Here is a 25,690-nt window from a genome sequence, read left to right as displayed (position 1 = left end):
CGGCAGCGCTCTGTATATTTTATGTTTTTAAACGGCATCATTTAAGTTGCGCTGACAGACGACAGAGGTCCGTTCAGCGGGCCATTTCCACGCAGCGAGGCTCCCCCCCACCCCTGTTGACAGTTCACTAGCGTGCTCTACCAATTTGTGTGGGCTGGGCTGGGTGAGATTCCAGGGCTGATTTTTAGTCCCAGTCCGCCCCTGCCTCCACCTACCTGTGTGAGTGTGGGTTTTCCGCATTGACTTTGATCAAAAGCAAGTGCCGGTCAAGGCTGCAGCCAAAGGATGATCTGCGTTTATTCCTGTCTACATTGCATCCCGGCATCATCCGCCTGTGTGCATCAAAGACGCAGACTCATTGTTCCCACTAAAGTAGGGGTGAGTGTAATAAGGAGGCAAAGTTGACGTTCAGTGTGTTGCCGGGAGCATATAAGGATTCATCCACGATGTTGAAAATTTCAAAAAATGTAAAGATAAAAAGGTTTAAAAAAGTTATTGTATAATGTTTTAAGGAGGTGCTGGCTTGGTGCTGCTATTTGGGGGATACATCATGTCTTTTGTGTTTCAGGAAGCTTTAGTGTTTGACATGGCGTCAGGTTTTGTGTGCCAATCAGAAGGTAAGATGTTGCTTGTGACGAAGATGTCTTCATCACTGTGGACTGACGGCTTCAGGCTTTGTATATTGCACATGTTTTATTTTGAAAAGTGTTCCCTTTCCCCATGTCTGTTTCTGTTGATTGTGTGCACCTGGTGCCCTGTGTTATCTCCTCCCCCCTCACCTGTGTCTTGTTGGGTTAATAAGTGTGTGTGTATTTAAGTGTATTTTTTCCCTGTCAGTGGACAGGTAGTGTGGGTGAGATCCTTGTGGCTGGTGACTGTGTTCACCTGGGCAGCAATATTGAGACTGTGTCATGTACCACAGCGATGAATAAATGCCCACACCGGGTTATATTTGAATTCTCTGCCTCTGCCTCCTTGCTTGGTCGGGCCGCTCAATGGTCAGCTTCACATTGCTGTTTGTTACGCTTTTGTAAAGAGATTTCCCTGCTAGGCTTCAGTGGCGTTTCCCCTTGGGTTGCATCTGTTTGTTTTTTTCAGTGTTGTGGCGACGTGGTTAGTGTAAGCTGTTTTCGGACAGCTGTCTCGGGGCACATCTGCATGATTTCTTGGTGTTACCTGCGTACAGGTCGCTCCATAACTCCGCCGGGTTCCAGTGCGTAATTACCCGCCGCAAGCCACATGAAGACTAGGTGAGATTAGTAAGATTTTGGTTAGGCAGTTGGGCGGGAAACTCTCTGTTGGGTTTGTCTTTTGCCCATGCGTGTTGGCAGGTTAATACTTTGCTTTCTGGTTGGGTATAGGCAATATATTATGGCTTCTTTGTCGGCGTTTGTGGGGGCGCCCTCAGTGTCTTTATTAGATGATTGCCAGAAGGCGCAGTTGGTCTAAATAGAAGAGCATTATGAAATTGCTGTTGTAGGGAGCAAGCGGAAACATGAGATTAAAGCTGTCATCTTGTCATATTTGTTTGAGCAGGGTGTGTTGCAGAAGAGTGAGTCTGGTGCGGCAGGGGTCGTGCCGGTAGTGGTTCAGACCTCACCTTGTTGAGCTGCACCTTGTTGAGCTGTGCCGGCCTGCCCGGTGATGATGAACTCGATGGGGCTCTTGATGCGCTGGCCGTACTCCATCAGGACAGACACAGGATTCTTCCCACCGGGCAGAGAGCGGGACAGCGGCGGCCGAGGTGCTTCCACCGTCAACAACACTTCCACACTCGTAGTCCCAAAACCACCGCCTGTGTCTTCAGCTGGCACCTGGGATGCAGCGGGAGACAACAAATATATTTTCTACCTGGGCTCCACATTAGGGCTGAACGATATATCATGTCATGGCGATAACCGCGATATGCGCATGCGCGATATTCACATCGCAAGGAAGTGCAATTTTATAAAAAAAAAAAATGTTTTTTATTTTTTTTAGGACGTGCAACATTAAGTAGGTAAATTAACTCAAACACGTCATGTTACAATTATTTTTGCTGCTTGCTACAAAAGGAACATTTGCGCGGCTCTCATGTCAGGGGTACTTGAGTGAGTGACATGCAGGCTCTGCATGCACAGCAAACCACCAATCACAATCATTCTTGATCAGATCACAGCAGGCCCCGCCCCTCTAGTTTGCAGACCATCAAAACACCGGTAAAAAATTAGCGAGGAACAGGAGCACAATACCGGCGAGAATGAAGATTTACTTCCAAAAAGAAAAGCAACATCTGCCATCTGGAACTATTTTGGATACAAAAAGGTTCTTCTCTTCTTCATTCACAGATGAACCCCCTTATTTGAGGGTAAGCAACATGCATTATCATGACATGTTAGATCATGACTCTTAAGGTATGATGAGTCTACCAGTTAAGATCCAGACGTCTAAAATCCTTCATCCGGTTAAATATAATTAAAAAAAACGCAATATATATCGCAGGGGATAAAAATATCGCAATGTCAGTTTTTTTCAATATCGTGCAGCCCTATTGCACATAATCACAGATAACATGTCAGCCTTCGCATCTTCTAAAACTTGACTTGTGTATGTGTACTCGGCTGTTTACAGTGTCTGCTTTGATGCATTGCATGAAGTTATCCCGATTAAGGCTGAGCGAAACAACATATACATATCAAATTGGTTAAATTTGAAATTGCAACTTTGGGGGTCTTAAGATGGCTGATGAGAGCTTTTTTCCACACATTTAATGAAGAACTTACACTGGGGTCTGGGAGTACCTCCATCACTTGGTCCACATTGGCGGTATTTCCATCGTCTCCCGTGCTCGGCCCTCCTTGCATCTCTGCGATGAGAATTTGCAGGGTGGTGGCAGCAGCGTCCTTTTTCGCGACCTTCTTACAGTGAAAACAGAGCATTTAATGACATTTTCTCTTCCTGGACCTCTTTGAAATGCAATTGAATACCCCTGCATTATAGCAACAATAATAATAATAACAATAGCAATAACAATTGGGAGGGGGGGCGCGGCTGTTCTTATGTTCTCTGAGGGGAGGCTCACCTTCCCACACTTTGAAAACCCCTGCCCTAATGGCTTGTTGCGTGTTGATGAGTGAGGTGACAGTACACGTGCAGAAGCACACACAGCATATCAGACACTAATGCAGAAACCTCGGTGCTGCCTGTCACATCCACTCTGCAATGCAGCCCGGACACACCGCCGCTACTGCTGCTGCAAGGCCTTTTACAGGTACAAGGAGGGGGATGTAATACGGCTGCCCATGTTGCTGTTGCTGTCTGTGTTGACCTCACATTGCCTCCCTATAAAGCACGGATAGTAACTGGAAATTGGAGTGTGTGGGAGGGAAAGAGAGCACTAAAGTTTTAAGGGAGGATAAAGAGACACAGGAAGTTTCAAAGGGGGACACGAGTTGATTTCTAATGTTGAAAAGTCACAGGGTTTCCTCGTCAACCAATTCACCATCAATTGAAGTAATGGATGTTATTATATTTTCTTCATGTATAACCGTGTGTAACCTATATATTTTGTACAAAATCTAAGAAAGGGTTTTTGTTGTTGCAAGTCCAAGTGTCCTGGAAGTTGTAATGTCCTGGACGGATAGGATGGGAGCAATTCCTGTTAATATATCTTTGTTGAGCTGAAATCTACATCCATGACATCTTCAATGTATCCAAATTGGACATCAAAACCAGAGAGATTTGTTGTCGGACTTCAACTTTTGCAGGGCATCCAGGGCAGATTACTCATAGTGGCACAGCATTTCACACTGGTAAAAATGTATTTACCATATGCAACCAGATTGAACAGAATTTCTTTCTGTCTGGACTACAAAGCGAAACTCTCTGAATTGCTTACTGATGGTATCACTCAGTCACCCTAACCTCTGTGTGACATGATGCTAGAGAGCAAGTGAAGGGAAGGACAACAGAGAATTTAGAGGGACGAGTTCAGTTATGAGAGGAGTCATGCAGTCATCCAATTCCTATATATTTTGGTCCGGGGACCATCCTGAGCACAAAAATCAATAACCCTGGCTTTCTCCACTAGCGGTCATGTCCTCCCTCATCACCGCAACCATCTCCACTCTATGCTGCCATGCAACCCCTCTAGAACCTTACAGTATAAAGTGGTGAAGGAATAAGTCCTCAAACCCTAAAATATACTGGATTTACACAATATATATGTTTACAGTATTTTGGCGATAGACTCAGTGACTTAACTAGCATGGATGCTTAACTGTAAAAAGCACAACAGCACTTTTATTAGGTTGCTAATTGGAAGCTTGCAAACACAGGCTTGTGGAGGAAAAGACTGCTCATTTTAGTAAACTTTGACGAAGCTTTTGAATGCCACAATGCTAAAGGGAAATGGCAAAAGGGAAGGAAAGTGTCTTTCCGTTAGTGAGTACTTACAGTATGTGTGTGGGAGTGTACCCACAATATTGAGTATGTAAGTCGCTCTGGATAAAAGCGTCCAACAAGTAACATGTAATGTAATTAGCAAAACCCTTCGGCCAATTTCAGTTTTGCAGCATTAGTTTCAATTAATATTTACTGGAAAATTCCGACGATTGGCCTTTTTTAGGTAATTAATTACCACAGTCAAAGTGATTTTAATACACTAACAAAATATATTTGTCAGTGTGTTGTTCCTGTTTTTGGCACTTCCACTTAGAAACTGAAGCAATGCACTGTGAGGTATTTATGCTCTAAAAAGCCCAGTCTTCCTCTTTGTTGTCAAAACCTGCTAATGTTAATATCTGGCATTATTGTATCTGGCAGGTTCCACTCCAACGGTTAGAATTTTAGGTGGTGGGGCTGCCCTTTTGTTTACATTTAGATCACAAATTGTGCCTTCAATGTGCTCATCCATTTGTTACAGACCTGTGGCTGTTCTCGGATCACTGTTCACTGAGACATAACACCTTTTGATCCACAGCAACGGTGCTACTGTTCTGCGCTACAGAGTACGGCAGATAACGGGGTGTGTGTGTGTGAAGAGGGAAACAGATAGAGGCAAGGTGATCGTGAGACCAAGCGAGGAGATAGCAAAGGCTGCTGTCTATTCTCCTCAGTGTCAAGAGTTCTCCTTCTCTGTCCAGGCTTAGCAACCGCCTAGCATCACCCTATCTGTTTATACAGAGGCTAATAGGAAGCCCAGTCTTTATCCCCACATTGCGGCTCAACATAATGGAATAGAGAGACATAATGCTGCTCGAGTCAAACAGTCAGCGGAGGCCTTTAAATTGCTTCCAATCCCCTTAACAAATCTGATGGAGAGGCTATGAATAACTCAAGGACCGCTCATCTCCCCACGCTCTGCTTCCATCCTCTCCTCTTCTCAGTTTAAACCTGAGTATCAACTTGGATTAACTCACTTTACTTCACTTTTTTAATTAGCACTGTCAGCTTATATAACCAGACTTATCTATTTCAAGTCCTGCTAACATTACAGTTTGTAGATTCCAAATGGACATCACATTCTTTCAGCAAGTTTTTGGAGAAAGTGTGGATAAAAGATTGTCCCCAGGATTTTTAATTTTCTTCCTGAATGGACACAGAGAACAAATAATTGCCTTTGGTGTCATGCGGTGAGATGTCTTTTTGAAATGACTTGGGTGTTATGAAGCGCACCCTTCAGGGTCATTTCCCCTTTATATCTTGGTGGAGGTGTGTCTTTCATGCTCTCTTCCCCCTATCATGTCATCTATATTATTTCGCACATTTGTAGCCTGTTGCATCATCAAGATTAACTTCAAACATTAGCCAGAGTTACCCTATACATTAGTTAAAACAGCTGGGATCATGCAGCTTTGTTACAACATAGAGTCAAGATAAGACTTAAATGTGTGTCCACCGCTGAGCAGGTGGAAGTTGTGCCTTATCAACTGTTGTCATGCTGTAACGGTAAGAAAGATTGGATAGACTAATCATGGAATGGGAGGAACATTTTCCTTTATGCGTAGGCTTCATCAAGAGCACGAACAGCAACATTTATGATGACATTGACATGCATACTAAATACTGTACAGTTACCAACGCTAAGATGAGAGCACAAGTGTGATTTTAAGCTGCATTCCCGTTATATTACCACTGGCATCAAACGGTTGTTCACATGTTTTCCGGATACATTTGTTGCTGTTGTTGTGGCCATACTTTTCTTCAATATGTTTTTCAACACATCAAAGTATGCTTTTATGTTTGGAACAAAACAACGACTACACCAGTCTGTTTAAGGCCCCGTCAACGCGGAGACGATAACGTTCTCTATCGTATATAGACGGTTCGTCCACACGAGGCCGAAACGGAGTCGCGGATTCGTAGCCCGAATCCGATACACATTGATAACGGCTCCCAAAGTGGGTAGGCCTGAGGACGAAACGCTTGCGGCTCCGTGTGTACGCCCTATACGATCATTTCCTGAAAACGATGACACCATAGCCGCGCCTCTCCCCACCCCTCCTGCTCATCCCCGCGTCATAGCTGATGTGTTTCGCCAACAACAAACAGCTTTCCCTGATAGAAGAGAAAAAAGAGCAGCTCAGGTTGCAGAGGGAGGAAGAGGAAAGCTAAGAAAGGAACAGGAGATGCGTTTAGCGGAGGAGGCTCGTCTGATACGCCTGCAGGAGGAGAAGAAACTTAAAGACGAGGAAGACGCTTTTCTAGCAGAGGAGGAGCGGGTGAAAATGGCCGAGAAGATCCGTCAGAAGAGAGAGCGCGTCATGCAGCGACAGCTGGAGGAGATAAGGGCTCATGCAGAGGCCCTGTCAGCCGCTCAGACTCAGGTGGAGAAGCAGGTGATGAAGACGCTGCAGGCGGAGAAGGCGGCGTACGTGGAGAACCTGACGGTGGCCATCGCGAAGGAGCGGGAGAAAGAGTTGAGGAAGAAAGGGAAGCTTCCTTCCGACTTCACGCTCCCCCCTGAGGAAACCATGCGGCACAAGGGGAAGCAGAAACACCGGGCAGAGTGGAGACACATGGAGGAGAGCAAAATGGCCAAGGTCAATAAGTGTCGCAGGAATGAGGTACTGTTCTCTTTCGGGAGAGGAAGGAGGAAATGTGACGAAGATGGCTTCGTCACTGTGGACTGACGGTTTCGGGCTTGCATATGTGCACATTTTTATACAATTTATACTATTTATTGATGTAGTGTTTATTGTATTTTATTTTGAAATGTGTTCCCTTTCCCCATGTCTGTTGCCGTTGATTGTGTGCACCTGGTGCCCTGTGTTGTCTCCTGCCCCCTCACCTGTGTCCTGTTGGGTTGATTGGGTTGTGCATTTAGGCTCTGGGGTTTTTCTGTTTGGGAGAGGTGTGTGAGATCCTGGTGGCGGCAGGCTGTGCTCAGGGAAACAACAGCAGGATTGAGGCTGTGTGTCATTGTGTTGATCGTTTAATAAATCCCCACACCGGGTTCTATTTGGACGTTCTGCCTCTGACTCCTTGCTTGGTCGGGCCGCTCAGCGGTCAGCTTCACAAGATGTTAGTGCAAAATCTACAGCTCCTCTACCACAACCATCAGCAACAATAATAATATAATATAATAATAATAATCGCCATCGGTCTTATTCGCTGCTTTTGGTGTATTTTGTGGCGGAAGTACAGCGCCACTTACAGGCCCGACATATGTACTAAAGCGTTTTCGTGTGGACGGACACGTTTATTGAGCCGATTCCGTGTGGACGGAAGACCTTTTTGTAAACGACTTCGGTTTGTTTTCGTCTCAGTGTGGACGGGGCCTAAGGCTCTTACTTTTCATCACTAGCCAAGAGTGAAATATATTGCCTTCACTGTTCAGATCCAGAGGTTGTCTCTTGGTTAATACTGAAATCTCAAAGAGCCAATCAAACCACAGTGCAGCATGCAGCTTCACCAGAAACATCATCAGAACGTAAAGTACCTCCACATGTCTGCAGCATGCTAGTCTGAGATACAGCATATCTTGTGCTGCAGTTTGTTATAATATACTGGAGCTTAGACAGTTGTTTCTATGAACACCCTGTTATTGGCAAAAAACACACCTGCAATTATTCTGTTAGTGTGGAAGGAACAGCTGATTGTAGATAATTGGATGAATCACAACCCAAAGACACAGAAATGCACACACGGATATTTGAATAATGGGCAGCCTTGCCGTGTGGGGGGTGGGTGTTTGTTACTGCAGCCTGCTATTCATGTACTCGCTCATGTGGGTGTGACAGTGTGCTTTTCGAAGTGGCATTTGTACAGAAGACACCATTTTAACAAAATACAGAAATCCGAGAGTGTGCAGGAATGAAGAAGAAATAATCAAGTGATTATGGATTGCCTCTCTTGCAATTAAAGGATTAGCATATTGTTGCTTTGAAGTGATTTGCTTGGTAAGCTTGTTTTTTATTCAGACACACCTTGACAACTGGATAGCCTTAGTCTAGTTTCAGTCTTTCTCTTCCTCTCAGTCTTTCTTTGCCTTGTTTTCTGATGCTCCAGCCTTCACCGTTAACATGTCTTTTAATCATCCTGCGACATGACATACCACTTAGAGCTCTGAATCCCTGTAGCTGTTACGCAACCCCTCCCTCCCACACACAAACACATTTATATACCTCAATTATGTATGCATCTTTCCCAAGTGGTGGTGTATGACAGCTCTATTTACTTATGCTTTGAATGTGTGTGCGCTCATAGTGCCGCCTCGGTGTTGCTATTGAATCGTTTTATGTGTGGATGTCTTAAGTTTACTTGCTGTTTACCTAATGGTGATGAAATAAACTCAATAACACAGCATTCAGAACAGATATAACAGCTGCGCAATGTAGAACAAGCTCAGATACTTTATTATATCTGATATTTTCAGAGAACATTTTATGAAATTGTTGGCCACATCTAAGTAAATAAATAAACAAAGATCATAGACCACCAATAATAAAGAACTTTCCGAAAATAAAAGATAGCTTAAATTGTAAGCGAGTAGATAAATAACTTAGCTGATAATGGGAAACAAATAATTTAGGAGAAATATTTTGGTTTTGAATAATGTATTGAATATTTTTGTTAGAAAACTATAATTGAATGTAAATATATGGACAGGCTTTCTAACAAGATCCGATTTTTTTTTACATATTAACAGTCGGAGCACAAGTCTAAAATCTTAAAAGCATTCAATAGTTTTTCCCATTAGGGCAACTATTGCAGAGAATTCTTAATTGCTCTCTAGAGAATGGTCGCCACATTTGCTCTCATGGCAGTGTGGGTTTAGTCCTAAAATCATGCCAATTAAATAATATCAAAGGAGCATTTAAAAAGGAATAATCAAAGCAATTGGGCTTGTGTTTAAAGCCCTACTGCTGACTGGTAACAACACCACAGCAGCGCTCCCGCTCCTCCTTTTCTACTGAGCCATGGTTTGAAGGGATTATCAGGCTTTGATGGTCTTGTTGGTCACTTCCAATCCTACAGGTCTAACAGGATTACTGCTAGCTTGTGACGATGCGGTTGTTTGATGTCAGCAGTCTCACCTCACAATGTGGTCCCAACGTGTGATAGGGGATCAGTATGTAGGTCTTTCTCGTCCTGAACCTCTAGTAATGTCCAATAAGCTGCTTCAGTTATGTGTCCACAACGATCCAGATGTTGCGTCCTGAGGCAATGTGCAGCTGCCTCTAATGGTGAGCCTTAAAACACTACTATATCAATGTAGTATAACACTCCTATGTTGTTGGACTCAAAACGGACTGTTTAAAAGAAAGAAAGAGAGCTTTTTTTTGTGCCTACATTAACCACATTGCAACACTGCTGCCATCAGATGGATCGATATGTTGGTAATGGCAGATATCTTGTGTTGACAATGCTAGTAGCCTGAAACATAAATTGCAGTTGTGATAACCTCACTCTTTCTAAGTCCGTGCCGGCTTTTATTACAAACCTTTTGAGACTTAACGCCTTCAGCTCAACTGACATAACTTGAGGCAAATTATCAAACCTCGTGCAGCTCCCCCTGTAGGGACAAAAAGCTTTCAACATATGGTCCACATATGCAGCAATGCTCCCACGTACCTGTTGATAAATGTTGATGCATGAAACTATTGAACTACCCTTTAATTCAGGCTCCAACCACCTGCAGCATTAACACCATCATAGCCACATCCCGTTCAGTCGGTGCCAGCAGGCTCCATCTCCGAGCCCCCAGTGGTGACCCCTAAAGATGATGCTTTGTACAACCTGACAAAGCATTCAACCATTTTTAATCTGTTAAATGTCAGATGCTGGGTCAGATTTGGATATATTCAATCGTTGTTCTTTTCTTCCAATTGCAGGAATCTTTCTGGATTTGCAAAAAACATCTCTTTAAATCTTTAACCGACTTTGTTTCCTTAACAGTAACCCAGGGGTATCATGGAGACAAAACCTACCTTGCCAAACTGACAAAAAAGCAAGATTTCTCAATAACAAAGTTGATGATAAACCTGTAAACCATAAACCTAAAGAGTTCTTTCATTATTGGAAAGACTGACTTGTTGAACTTCAATGGTAAATATTTAGGTTTGATAAGGGTGAGGCTTGATCATTCCCTCCCGGTATTAAGAACAGTGGAAAATAACTGAATATGCGTATATATGTTTATTTGAGGATTTTCTGGATGAAAATAAACCAGAAAGAATAGCAAAGACATACTAAATAATATTCTAGTGGTGAGCATTTTTCAGCAAAGCACACAAAGAAACACAAACTGAGTTGCAGAAATTAAACGGGGGGATATGCAAACAAATAATTCAATTTAACAGAAGACTTTCACTTAGTGTCTGTTTGTTTCTCTTCTGATCTTATTTTGTTCGTGTACTCTTTTAAAATATCTCTTTTACTTAAATGAGTCCCAAAAAGGTCCTTGGCAGCCTAGTTAAAGTCTCTGAAACCGTAACACTGTGTTGAAGAGAGTTATGGTGGCAGCAGTTAGGTTTATATTGCTAGCTAGCAGCTCTTTATGAGGCTGTTGTAGAACACGTTCTGCCAGGCACCGAGAGGAAGGGAGGGGAGCGTGTAGAAGGACAATGCACTGAAGGAGGATAATGTCTCAAGGATCCCATTAAGATTACCTTAAAGCTCCGTTTACCAAAGGGAATTGACTTTCTGTGAGTGAATATTCCCCTTGACACTGTCCTAAAATGCTTCCCTTTTTAGGACAGATCAGAGAGCAGGGGCGTGTGTGCTGCAGTGTCCAAGGAGAGAGCAGCTTGCACTTTATTGTTATGCCCAAGGCTGATATTAAATCAGTTTAGTACCCGATACACTGCCTGACAGTGGGGAGAATCAAAGGAAAGTTTACTACTGGATTGGCATCTAGACTTCATGAAGATAAATCAGATAAGAGAAAAAGATTTTGGCGGTACGGAACATGGTTAAAAAGAAGGCGAAATGTGAGGTAGAGCCCCCGCAGCGAGAGCGTTAAGTGCTTACAAGATGAAGATCTCTCTGCATCTCTCTCTGTCTACCCCATGCCTCTCTCACCACCATCGCACCTAATCAGCCAATCACGGCTGGATTCTGTCTAAGAGGCCTGATTGGCTGATTAACTGAGCTCATCAACACACCACCCGGTGGCTTCAAACACAGTGACACGGGTGTGCACTTACACAGTACGCAAATTATTTAGCGTTTCATGTAAAGTGTTGTGTATGTGTGGACATATGCATAAAATACGCATGCACTTGTTATCTTCTTTGCATTTTTGAGCATGTGTGGGCTACTTGTCTGGAGGTCCACAAAGTTTTCAACTTAAAAAGTTGGACTATTTTACCTCCTTCAGGATTTGAGTCTTAAATATAATTGAAGAGGGCTGTGTGTGTTACTTCCAGATGTAAGTGGGCAGGTTAGCGTTGGTGGTTTTTCTAACACAGAAAATGACGGCATTCCACGACAAAAAATGCCAGACATCTGTCGATATTATTCATTAAGAATAGTTGTGTCAATTGCTTAAAACATTAACATTAATGTTAATGTTTAATTAATCATGATTAATCCGCTGTGGTTGCCCTCTGTATAATGTGAGCGACACAGGGCAAATTCTCTGTGCCGTTATCATACTGCGATCACTATCTGTTACTACAGTGGTTCCCCTCTCCAACTTCTCCCACTCCTGTACAACTTCAATAACGGGTGCCATTACATCAAGGCAGTGATGGTTCTTACTGATGTCCAGTGGTCTCCTGTGACAATGCTTGTCTCCTGTGCTGATCCCTTCACTTTGTTTGCCTTTACACCGCCATGCAATTCATGATGACCATATGCATTACTATCGGGTCAAACTTGGTAATGGGATTACTTTCATTATCATGTAAAGCCAGAGTTTCCAGAGTAGTTGCAAACATTAATGTACTAACGTTGACAGCCCTTATTTAAAACCTTCAAGATTTCCTGTGAGTAAATACAAAGGCGGTTCTCAAATTGGGAATACAATGATTTCAAGAGTTTATAACTTTGAGTTCCTAACAGTTGGCAAATAAACTACACATACACACTATACAATTTCTTTTATGGAACTGTTGTTCATCAGGAGAAAATGGAAGGACAAGGTTGTCTCACATGGTCTTCTCAAAGAGGAACACTTTCAGTTAATATTGTTTGGAATGAAGCCAAAGAGATACTCATTTACTGAAAGTTTTCATCTATTATACTTTTTATTTTTCACTTTGTTAAGGAGTCATGCTGCGGCATTCTGAACTTGTTATCAGCCGCAGTGGCCACTGCAGTTCTACCACCAGTGATATACAGGATCTCCACTTGACCATCTATCCACACACACCCTTCATTCCCCCCCATGTTTTCATCATTCATAGTTTCCCATGCAGAGCACGGCAACACATAGGGCCCTTAGGAAGATCAATGCCAATATTTATTTCATGTCCAATTATTGGGGCAGAGCCGCAGTTCGAAAGAGCGCAGCCATGAAAGTAAACGTCCTCACACAAGAACAGCATAAGAAGCAAAGCTTCAAGAGCGAGTAATATGAGTACAAGCGCCTGTTAAAGGATTCCAAAAGAGCGGGCTGCTGGCATTACCGGGGGTGAAGCCTCCACACGGCTTAGCAAAATCCTGTTGCCTTCAGCGGGAGATCCCCCCCAGCTATACTTTTCCTTTGCCACTGCTTTATAAATTCATGTCTGTCCTTTACGAATCCGACATGTATTTTAAACAGTAAGTGCCACAGTAGAAGAGAATTGTCAGAACACAAGTTTGGGGGAAACTTATGTAGCAATGGAGAGTCAGGACTCAGAGAGACACGAGGAGAGCTGGAGCTTTGATGGCAAACGCTGACGGTTTATTTGGAGCTTCGGCCGGAGAATTCATAAGACATGTCACGGGCCACGAGTTGACCACACGGTTGAGATGTCACAATCAATTCTGAAGAACCCTCCTGTAGCTCCAGGTTTGAACTAGTTCAGAGTGTAATCATCAACATTCTTCAATAGATAGACTAAACAGCTGAGGACACTGAATCACAGTTGTTGTCGCTTATGGCTCGGGGTCATCTATACCCCAAGAAGGATGTGTTCCAGGTGTCCCACAACAATAACTATCTCTGACCGAGAGTTGCCTGGTCACAAACTGGTAACATCAACAACATGCTAGGGCAGCCCCGCCCTAAGGGAGATAACGACTGCTCAAGGTTGGTCAGCTGCGTCAGAGGGCGAAGGAGGACATGCAGGGCAAATTATTCCCCAACAATATCCAAGTGTGTCCTAAACCAAGCTTTGAAATGTTGAATATTTCGGATCGATGTCATTCTTTTCTTCTTTGTGTTAATCATAAGCATGGTGTGTGAATAGTGCTGATATTATAAATGATACATGATGAGTTGCCAGCTCTTGGTTTGTGTCAGTAGCAGTGGAAGATGTGCTGAGAACCCTTTTTTTCTCCATTTTACCAAAAAAAAAGTCTTGCCATTTAAAGTTACCACTGCTTTTCCAGTTCTTGATTATAGTCTGCATTAAAGGTTTCTTCTCCGGTGTGGACAAGGCCACATTAGCATTCCAAGCAATTACTGACTTTATATTGATCTGTTGTTCCTCTTTTCATAATCAATTACAAAGTTACAAAGCTTCACAGCCAGAGTGCAGTGTACATTTTCAATGCTGTCATTCACTCTAATCTACAGCATCTTCTTCACTCCAGATCAATAGTCCCCGCTGCATGTTTGTTTATGATTGCCAGATGAACCGGTGTATCACTTAATAACTTGCTGCCTCCCTCTCTTTCTCTGTCACACTGCAGATTTGTTCCTGACGACTGAAGGGCCTGCATTTGAGACCTGGATCAACAAGGTAATGAGCTTTGTTTTGGACTTGTTTTACTCTTGTATCCCAGTCCCAGCTCTCATTTCTACTTTCTTTAAAGAGTCCTGTTCAGTCAGGGCAGCCGTGTTCACTATATCACTGTAGCTGTTCAGCAGGTGGCATGATTATGATGCGTAGTCCTCCTACATGTATACTCCCTTTGGTACTTACATGTTGCATGGCTGATCAACATATCACTACCAAGGGGCAGACCCAGGACCAGGTGGGGGGTTTATATCTCCACGCTCCAGCCTTGCGATCCCCCAGTCAGAGCTGCTTGATGTGGCCAGGGCAATGGAAGTTTGGGGCCCCGGCTGTAACTGCTTCCCCCGCGACCTGACTCTGGATAAGTGGTTGACGATGGATGAATGGATGGATGGCTATTAATGTTTGTTTTTTTATGTTAATTATAAGGCCTTAATTGCAAGTTGGACATCTGAATTAAAGGGGTTTTACAGCAAAAATGTCATGAATCTGTCAAACAGATTACTGAATGGGTGTTAAGTTGGTCTAAATGTGAGATGTAACCTGATGTTGGAAGGAAAATGTTTCCATTTATTTGGTAACTGGACCAGTGAGAACCATTGTAGCTGTTACCTGAACAGATGAAATCTAACAAAGTGATCACTTTCTAGTCTAAAATAAGACAGCCTTTCTTTACTTCAGACTTCCACCAAGGCCTTTTCCATGAGGAAAATATTGTTTATGTATTTGCACTCTAATTCACATCGGCTTCAACATTTAAGATAGTTTTCCTTGGCCCAGGATACACCCTTCTGCCAGGTTTAATGAAAATTGGGACAATATTTTTCGTAATCCTGCTGACAGATGAACAGACCCAAACATAACCTCTTTGGCATAGGTAACTCAGACCCATATACCCTTTGATGAGAAGGTTATGTGTGCATGTTCAACTAAAGGTATTTCAACTTGTGATCTAAGACTGACGACCCTCACTCAACCCCTCATTACATCTCCTCAATCCAACAAACAGATCCTCAAAGCTTTGCTGGGGCTTTAGGGTGCAGAGTTGTTAGCGGTGCTGCAGCACTAGTTAATATTCTGGGAGAGCAGACAGGGAAGACCGGGGCTCTGGGTTTTTGTCGAAGGGCCCTATTTAAAATTCAGCAGGTCGAGGCACAAGCCGAACAGTATATATAGTCTATCTTATCACCGAGAGGGGAAATGGAAGAAATGAAGGGGGAGGTGGGAGAAAAGAGACAGAATGTGTGAGGGTAGCGAGAGACCGAGCAGGAGCAAAACAGAGCAAATAAACTGCCTCACCCCAAGAACAAGTGGGATGGGTGGCGGGAATGTTGATGAGGTGAGAGGATGATGCAATGGAAGTTTCTGTTTCATTTGAAATGTTTGTTATTTTAACCTCTGCCTAGGTAGGATATGTTTTCAGCCCTTCTTCTTGTCTGTTAGTTTTGAAGGATTTTTCATGATTTGGTGGAAAAGTTAGATCCACAGGCCAAGAGAAAAGTGATGGCAATGTCTGATGGTGCACCACTCAAGGCCTGACTGAAATGTCTTTACATGTATATTATGGAATGCCATGCCATGTTGTACAGGCATTCAAAGTCCCCAGGGGATCAATGCTACTTACATAGGTGAACCCCTTGCTTTTCCTACAACCATAAGGTTGACATTTGTGCTTTTATCGGGATATTTAGGCAAATATTATTACTTAGGATTGCCAGCAAATATGCTACAGACCTTCATATTCCCCATATGAATTGTATTGGAAATTCTGTTTATCTAATACTTTTAATGATGAACAAACACCTGCAACGTCAGTCTTAACTGTATTCATATGCAAACGTTAGCATGGTAGCACCGGAAACTAAGACAAATGAACATGCTTTCATTGTCACATAGCCAAGGCATACTGTATTTAGTCACTGGGCTTAACATTTAAATAATCTGAGACATGTATTAGATGATTGTAAAGATTGATATGATTAATTTAATACATTTCGTAAGTGAAAATCGGCCTTATTCTTTACTATTTCAGTGCTTATTGTTTTAACCATGCCTTTCTTCAAAGCAAATATGAATCAATCAATCATCCATCCATCCATCCATCTTCTCCCGCTTATCCGTGGTCGGGTCGCGGAGGTAGCAGTTCCAGCAGAGAGCCCCAAACTTTCTTTTCCCTGGCCACATCAACCAGCTCTGACTGGGGGATCCCAAGGCGCTCCCAGGCCAGAGAAGAGATATAATCCCTCCATCTGGTTCTAGGTCTACCCCTTGGTCTCTTCCCAGCTGGACGTGCCTGGAACACCTCCCTAGGGAGGCGCCCAGGTGGCATCCTAACTAGGTGCCCGAACCACCTCAACTGGCTCCTTTCGACGCGAAGGAGGAGCGGTTCAACTCCGAGTCCCTCCCGGATGACCGAACTTCTCACCTTATCCCTAAGGGAGACACCAGCCACCCTGCGGAGAAAACCCATCTCGGCCGCTTGTACCCGCGATCTCGTTCTTTCGGTCATGACCCATCCTTCATGACCATAGGTGAGGGTAGGAACGAAAATGGCCCGGTAGACAGAGAGCTTTGCCTTTTGGCTCAGCTCCCTTTTCGTCACAACGGTGCGGTAAAGAGACTGCAGTACCGCTCCCGCTGCTCCGATTCTCCGACCCATCTCACGCTCCATTGTTCCCTCACTCGAGAACAAGACCCCGAGATACTTGAACTCCTTCACTTGGGGTAAGGACTCATTCCCTACTTGGAGTGGACAGTCCATCGGTTTCCTGCTGAGAACCATGGCCTCAGATTTGGAGGTGCTGATCCTCATCCCAGCCGCTTCACACTCGGTTGCGAACCGATCCAGTGAGTGCTCAATCAATCAATCAATGTTTATTTATATAGTCCAATATCACAAATGGTACATTTGTCTCAGTGGACTTCACAGTTTGTACAGAATATCAGTATGACAATACGACACCCTCTGTCCTTGGACCCTCACATCGTACCTCAGGGAGAGCAACAGAGGAGGGATCCCTCTCTCAGGACGGACAGACGTGCAATAGATGCAGTGTGTAAATTGAAAAGATAATACATTTGCAACATAGGTAGACCAAATGTTTGGAAATGTATGTGTCTATAATAACAAGATGAATCCACACGGATGTCAACAATCCTGTGGGAGCCATCAGGGAAGTAGTATGGTGAGAGTCAGGCAGGACCGCAGAGACAGGTTCAGCCACGACTCAGGATCCCAGCGTAGATATAGACACCAAAAAGAAATGTGGGGGAAGCTGGTTTATTCAGAACATGAGAGGACACAGGTACAGACTACAGACAGACAGAAGGAAGAAGTAAGGTGTCCCCCGACAGTCCAAGCCTATAGCAGCTAAACTAAAGTGTCTACGTTCATGCACTCCCTTAGGATAGGTTAAGAGAAAGGGGTAGCAAGTAAGAAGTAAGGAACAGAGGTGGAGAGGCACAACGTGTCTATGTACATGCACCCCCTTAGGTTAGTAAGACAGAGCTTATCTCTTTTAAGATGTGAAAAAGCCTGCCACAAAGTGTCTAGACATTTTCCCTCATGTATAAAGCATTCTTTTGTTGTGCTATGTCTTGTTTATTTAATCTAATAATTAATTCATCCAATTGCTGGAGGGGTCAGTGTCGCATTCAATTGATGAGTTTGATGCGTCTTTTGAATCTGCTGTGTTTTTTAAGCAACAAAGTGTCACCATGACTCAGCAATACAATTAGATTACAATAATACATCAATTATAGAAGGGATACATTATTACCCGTATGTCCACAACTTTGCATTAGTTAACTTTGGTAATGCTTCCTTATAAGGTGTGTTTTATGTTAACATCAACCGATGCTAATGAGTAACATAAATGATACTTTTGAGGATATTTTAGGAATTGAAATGTTTAAAACAAATCTTGCTGGTGTTTAGTTAATCAGTGAGACAAACATTTCTAACTGCAAACTTAATGAATTACAAAAAATAACTGCAATGATTCAACATTTAAAGTTACAAATAACTGTATATTTTCTCCTATTCATTTGTTAGAAAGTTATCAAACTCATAAGAAGCGCTTTGAGCATCAGGAAAAGCGCTATATAAATGTAATTTATTATTATTATTATTATTATAACCCATTTAAGAACTGTATCAGCCTATAACTGCAGATTTTACGAATGTAAATTGTTTTTTTTCAATTATAAAATAAGTCCTTCTGCAGTTTACCTGTCTCCCTCTTTCTCATTCTATCCCTCAGCACATGAAGAAAAACCATCCTTTCCTTTCGCCAAATTCCTCTGTTCTTTTCCTGTCCATCTTCCCCTAAATGCACCTGCAAGCAGTCACATCCACACATTCTTAAATAAATGACAAGATATTGTTGTGGATGCACATGCTGATGCTTACGCTTATATACACAAACAGGCATTTTCCAGCATCCTCGGAGCATTACAGCCCTGTTAATCCCTCCACTGTATACGGTTCAATGCAGCTGCATCTATCGGTCACAGGCCAGAACATTCCTCTTTCTCAAGCACTCTCTTTTAATTACTTTTCTCTGTTTTCTCCCCCCCCCCCCCAAGTCTCCTTCCGCTCTCTTTTTTCCTGATTACACAAGAGAAAGCAGTCACAGGGGGGGGGGGAACAAGCTGCAGAGATGAGTGAAAAGAGGTGTTCCATTGGCCGTCAAATAAAGCTATGTGTTTTTAAAGGTCAATTCTACAATGGCTAATACTGTAATTGAGCTCATTTGTAGGGAGAAACTAGTTCTGGTCGCATATGTACATATTAATAAACTAAAGTGTGATATAAAAACACATCAGGATTTTGATATCAAGTCCCTTTTATAGCCTTTCAGAACAACCAAGACGTGTTTAAGCACTGTATAGCACACGAGGGCCTCTATGCACACAAGCCATAGTATTTTAGGAGGAAGAACTCAAATAATTGTATTGTTTTCTGTTGAAACACAACAATGGAACTGACACCTGCAAAAGTGCAAAATAGCCATTTTCATGGTAATTTGGCATTACTAATGCTCGCTCCGGCCTTAAATACATTATATGCAAATAATAGTGGTTACATGGTTACAGGCCTGAGAGGGCTATTAGATATGATGACTTTGCATTGAAAAATATTTAAATTCAGACATTAAACTGTTATTCTACGCACAAAAAGTTTATTATTCCGCCGACTTATTTTGCAGCGCTTCTTCTCCCGCATTGAACATCGCAGAAACTCCGTTCAAACATCAAAACTTTCAGCTCGGTCGGGAATCGATGGCTATTACTTTTCTCTTTCATAACTTTCATAATTCCAGAGATACATCCCATAATACCTCACATTTTTAACCATTGAAGTAAATGAAGAAATTCTTTAACTTCAACAAATCTGCAGCCGCACACCTTTAGTTAAACTCCCAAAAAGGCCACATTATTAACCCGAAAGTACACAAAAATTAGACTTCAGATACTCAACTTCCTTGACATGCTTCACGTTTAGAAATTTCACAGATATCTGTTACGGTTCTAACACAAAACGTTCACATGTAAGAGGTTTATCTCTCATTCAGAACAATGAAGCCTTTGATCTCTGGACGCCTCGTTAGCTCAAATATAAACACCTGTGTAATGGAACACGATGATGTCATCGCTCCAACTGACATGCTCAGAGCAGCAGACTTCAGATAGCAGTTTGCTAACAGTCCAGCCGTGAAGACATATACGGGACAGTTTTGAGATTTCTTCAAATGCTGTTGCCATGGCAACACAATGCTCGCCATGAAACACGGCTTTCTCATAACTTCAGTGAAACTGCTCCAAACGCCCCAAAACTTCACAGGTTTGGTAACGATGCAGCCATCCACGCATCTAAGCGTATTATGGGGTGTCATCAAATGTCATTGCCATGGCGACAGATCATTCGCCATCAAGTTAGTTCAGAAGTTTGCAGTTCAAATATTCCGCTGCTTTACCAAGCCTTTTTACTTTCTTTTCTTTTCTTCTTCACACATTCAAGCCCCCAGTGTTCATGTATCATTTCAATCTAAATTCTTCACATTTCAGCATAGCAGTTTAGCGTGAGCTTTTCAGCATAAAGCATTCCCGCTAGCAATTTCTTCAGGAATTGCATTCTCTAGTTATTACTATTATTCTTTTTATAATGATCTTTTTGTATTTCTCTTTAAGTTCTGCAATATAATTTCATGTGCCTCTGTTCGAGATGTGGTATATGATTCTAATTTTAGTTCTCGGTTTAAAAAAGTGAATCCATAATCAACAGTAGAACTATATTTTGTCCATATGTTATGGTGATCAATCCTTGCTACTATAGCCATATATACAATATAAATCCATCCACAGTACTGTATGCATTGTCACACACAATTGAGTGGATCTAATCTAATCTCATTGTTCCCAACACACAAAACAAATATTTTCCCTAAATGCAATGCACCACTGCCACCACACAAAGTTTGTGTGTGTGTGTGTGTGTGTGTGTGTGTGTGTGTGTGTGTGTGTGTGTGTGTGTGTGTGTGTGTGTGTGTGTGTGTGTGTGTGTGTGTGTGTGTGTGTGTGTGTGTGTGTGTGTGTGTGTGTGTGTGTGTGTGTGTGTGTGTGTGTGTGTGTGTGTGTGTGTGTGTGTGTGTGTGTGTGTGTGTGTGTGTGTGTGTGTGTGTCAAATTGGAAGTACATCATTGTTAATTCTCACTGACTGCATGTTATAGAGAACATGTCCTTGTTTCTGACATAATACAATATCCTCAAATGCTATGGTACAGTAGTGTGTGTGTACAGAAGTAAGGATTGAAACAAGAACTGTAATCCTTTCATTTTCAAGGATTGTGTGTGTGAAAGATCAGAAGCTTTTGATCCAATTGACATGAGTTGATTTTGATAGGTCATTTAAACATACACACTTGCATTTAAGCACAAAGGCATTACATATACTGTATCTCTATATTTTATCGATTTACTTTGTTTTCTTGCATATGTTATTAATTTAGGATAAGTCATTTCAAAGCATTACAAACATATTATCATAGTATTTAAAAGTAATCACTGATTCTTGTCATGTCCTCTTTCCTAAAAAGTTAGTTTGCACATTCAATAGTGTTTACAAATGTCGAGGCTAATTGAAACAAATAGGGTTGAGCGCAGACAAATAAATCCTCTGCCAGTGATTTATCACCAACATACGCTTCTGATCAGCATTCAAAGCGTCAAACATCATGCAAATAATGAAACTCTAAAAGCACAATTTGTGTGCCATGAATAATTCAAAGTGGATTTAACATTAGGCTTAATTTACTGACAGAGCCTGCACAATGCCAATAGCTTTAAAGGTGACAGTATGTGACATTATGTGTTCACTTTGAAAGCTTCATATCACAGTAATAAAATGCAGATTTCTACATGGAGCACTAAAAACAAATACATTTACATTTAATAATATTAATTATGTGATTTATCCTCACGTCCGGTGGCCAATCATTTTTCTGGCACCAATCTACTGCAGCAATAACCCCAGAGTGTTTAGTGTTTCAGTCAGCACTATTTAGGCAGAGAATAATTAGCAACCTGAATGAAAAACAAATACATTCTGGTTTTAAGAAATAATGACTCCTTTCACTTACTGTATCAGATTGAATGCAACTCTTACACTGGCTCTACAAAAATGCAAAATGCAATATAACTATTGAAGACTTTAAGTAATGTTTGCATTCTACTGTACTGTATTAACTGCCTAGCTCATTTTCAGTCAAACCAAAGAGATTCGCTTTCCCCCAAAACATGTTTATCTCCACATTATGAGAGCAATCCATCTATCAATCCATTTATCAATCCATCAATCCATCTATCAATCCATCTATCCATCTATCAATCCATCCATCCATCAATCCATCCATATATCCATCCATCTACCAATCCATCCATCAATCCATGTATCAATCCATCCATCAATCCATCTATCAATCCATTTACCAATCCATCTATCAATCCATCCATCTATCAAGCCATCTATCAAGCCATCTATCAAGCCATCCCTCCCATCCATCCATCAGTTGTATGCTCAAATTACCTTGTATCTCTGACCTTTCAACGTGCAACCAATCGGATGATAACTGTATATAGCGGCTCTAGATAGCAGGGGGGATAAGCATAGAAACAAAACTTAACTGACCCAACTTCACGCCCAACCTCGCAGTGAGCAAAGAGAATATCGCAGATCATGTGAATGAAGCTGTAGGGAGATTCCAGCTGTCCACCGGAGAAAACCCATTTAGGCCATTTGTATCTCGTTCTTTTCGGACATGACTAGGGTTGGGTACCGAGAACCGGTTCCGGTTCGGAACCGGTTCCAACATTTCAATTCCAACGGCATCATTTAGAAATGTGAATTTCGGTTCCGCTTTTCGATGACTGAGGAAATGTTTCTCGCCGCTCTGCGTAGCCTACTGTATGACTGCGGCGGGGTGGGAAATGTAGCGTTGTACCTACACTTCCTACAGCGTAACCTGGGAACAGGGCCAGCCCATCGCAATGGCGGATGTTCGCCTAGGGCGCAAGATCTGTGGAGTCGCTGCGCTGACAGCTCTGGGAGAAAAAAAAAATGTTTTGATCGTTGGTGCTCATCCTAATTTTCGGCCTTGATGTAACAACATTCATAATTAAGTAAACGTAACACCCTTTTCTTCCTGGTTACACTTTTCATTTGCCCTGTACGATGGGCGCTGTAAGTGATGAAAATGGGGGATGTTGGCTTATCTGGCACCCGCAGCTCACAGCCAAAGTGCGAGTGAGATTGGGAGCTAGGTCTGAAATCATTCCAATACAATAGGACAGTAAACCAGACATATCGTTTTAAACTGGAGAGATACAAAAATATGCATAAATAAAATAGTAAAATAAGATATGAATAAACAACAAAAATAAAATACGTTACATGTATTTGTTATTGGCTATGGTAGGTTATTGGTTATGTTCACATACTTATTTAATTATTAAAATGTAAACCGATCTTTTTCATATGGGTGTTTAGAGTTGTACCCCCTAGATCTAGTCTCTAGTAATTCTGCTTAAAGTGCACCAGATTGAAGCATTTTACTTTTAAAATGTTCAAATATTTCTTCCCGGTATGCCTGAGAAGGCATATATGCTTGTTTTTCTCAACAAGAACTGTTTTTAAATGGGGGGGGGTTTCCTTTAAAAGTTGGACTGTTGCACTGTTGTAGCTTCAGTGGTTCTCAGGTTACAGTTACATAGCAGTGAATATAAACAGACTGATTACTGTGAATATTACTGTAAACTAACCTGTGTAAAAGTTTCCCGAATAAATGTAGTTTTTTTGGTGGAAGAAGCCTGTATCATTTTTTTACCCTGCCCCTCAAAGAATCGGAATTGAGAACCGTTAAGAACCGGAATCGAAAAATAGAATCGGAATCAGAATCGTGGAAATTCAAACGATACCCAACCCTAGTCATGACCCACCCTCCATGACCATAGGTGTGGGTAGGACCTAAGTTGGACCTGTAGAGCGAGAGCTTTGCCTTCTGACTCAGCTCTCTTTAAGTCACAACAGTGCGGTAAACGACTCCAACCAAGCGAGAAAGCGTGAATGAAATGTTTTAAGTTCTTTATGCCACAATCAAGCATGAGAAGACGTGCCAAAGCCTCATTCAGATGACACAATATTGATGTATTAACTGACCAAAGAGAACTTCAGGCCCCACAGCATCATATATCCAGCAGATCCTCACACTGGCAGCACTATTCATTAAACTCCCAATCTAACTGTCTCAGGGTGGGGGGGGAGTGTGAGACTGCCATTAAGATGATCAAGTGGGTGCTTTCTCTGACAGGTGTCTGGCAGTATTATACACCACCATGAGGCTGAATAACTTGTTTCCTGACATTACAGAACTGCTATCTTAAAAAACACTCATCTACCTATGCATAGGGCCTATACAGACTTTAATGTAAGAATCAAAATGTGTATTTTCTAAGATAATAAATAAATATGATGTCACTTTTTGGTCTGAAAAGAGGTGCTGCACAGGCAGTATGAGAACAATAAAGACCTTTTTAACTTTGATGCATGGAGACATGTACAAGAAAAAAACAAAATAGAAATATGAACCTGAAAATGAGCATTATATATCCTATTTAAATAATAATTAAGCTTGCTCAAATGAAAAATACATCTTCACTGAATCTATTTCTTTGATTTTAAGTTACCTCCTCTTTGCTTCTCCATTCATTTTCATTGAATGAAGTGTAATAGCAGTAGACAGCAACATATATAATAAGATGGTAATGTAAATGTTAAACATTGTGTATGTTTAAATGATGGCTGGCTTGCACTCAATGGTGACTGCAGTATTTTACCACACATACTCCCTGCAACACTTGCATCACTTATACATAATACATATGTTGCTCTCCCTGACTCAATCCCTGCATCTCTCTGTCCCTCTCTTTCTCATAAATCACTAATGCTGGTATCAGCAGGCAACAGTTACCTACTGCATACAATAACATCTTCTCCCACACACACACACCTTTAATATGCTTATCTGCTCTTCTTTCTGCCCTCTGTAAAGGGCACCACAAAGGGATGGTATCCGATGTGTTTCAGAATCCTCTCACCCATAGCTTTTATAAGCGCATATATCTTTACGATCAAGACACAGAAACCCTGAGATGACGTGTCATGTCGGCACATGCTGCAGCGCTACTTCCCACCTGAGAGGCAGCAGTCCCTGGTCTAATTCTTATTTTCTGTTCAGTTTATCCGGTGTGTGCTACGACCATCGAGTGATGCGGCCTGAGTTTATTGGCCTTCAGGGCTCACAGGAGATCTTAGCTGAACTGGATGGCTACTGACAGAAAAAACAGTGTCCTTGAGCGATGCAATATATTCCCAACTGTTGCAGGGCGTGTTCCAGGTGAACTGTTTACTAGGGTGGTCCTTAGTGCCATGTACATTTTCAAATTCATTTATTTTAAGCTCCAACCAACGCAATGTTATGATAGTCAAGAAAACTCTCCTGGTGAATTTTATTCTAATTCCAACAACATTGAGCCCTCCCTCATCAACCTTGAAGTTTAGCTTGAAGGGTGGTCCTTAAAATTGAAAGTCGGAAAGTCTTAGCTCCAACCCCCAGAATTCATTCTATTATGGCGCATTTCCACCATGGCGCAGTTTAAGCGTGCCGTGCCGTGTCGTCCGGGCCCGTTTTTGGTTGCGTTTCCACTAGGCCTAGTTCAACTTTTTCACCTTTTTTCTGGCCCGACTAAATCGTGGTTCTATCGGGGCCAACAAACAGGGCTGAGTCGGGCTGAGTTTGCTAAACTAGAGAGAGAATCCC

The 25,690-nt window shown here is 42.1% G+C and overlaps 1 protein-coding gene across 1 annotated transcript in view; it reads left to right on the top strand.

Moving 5' to 3' along the window:
• Positions 1–25,690, top strand: part of itfg1 (integrin alpha FG-GAP repeat containing 1) — a 188,001-nt gene that overhangs the window by 19,645 nt on the left and 142,666 nt on the right. The window contains exon 7 of the mRNA XM_079664764.1: positions 14,269–14,318. Coding sequence (XP_079520890.1) covers positions 14,269–14,318 — 50 coding nt within the window. The remainder of the gene's footprint in view (positions 1–14,268; positions 14,319–25,690) is intronic.

Source organism: Notothenia rossii, assembly GCF_949606895.1.
Source record: "Notothenia rossii genome assembly, chromosome: 2".
Lineage (NCBI taxonomy): Eukaryota > Metazoa > Chordata > Actinopteri > Perciformes > Nototheniidae > Notothenia > Notothenia rossii.
The sequence above is the reverse complement of the archived record's forward strand: the minus strand, read 5'-3'. Positions and strand labels throughout refer to the sequence as shown.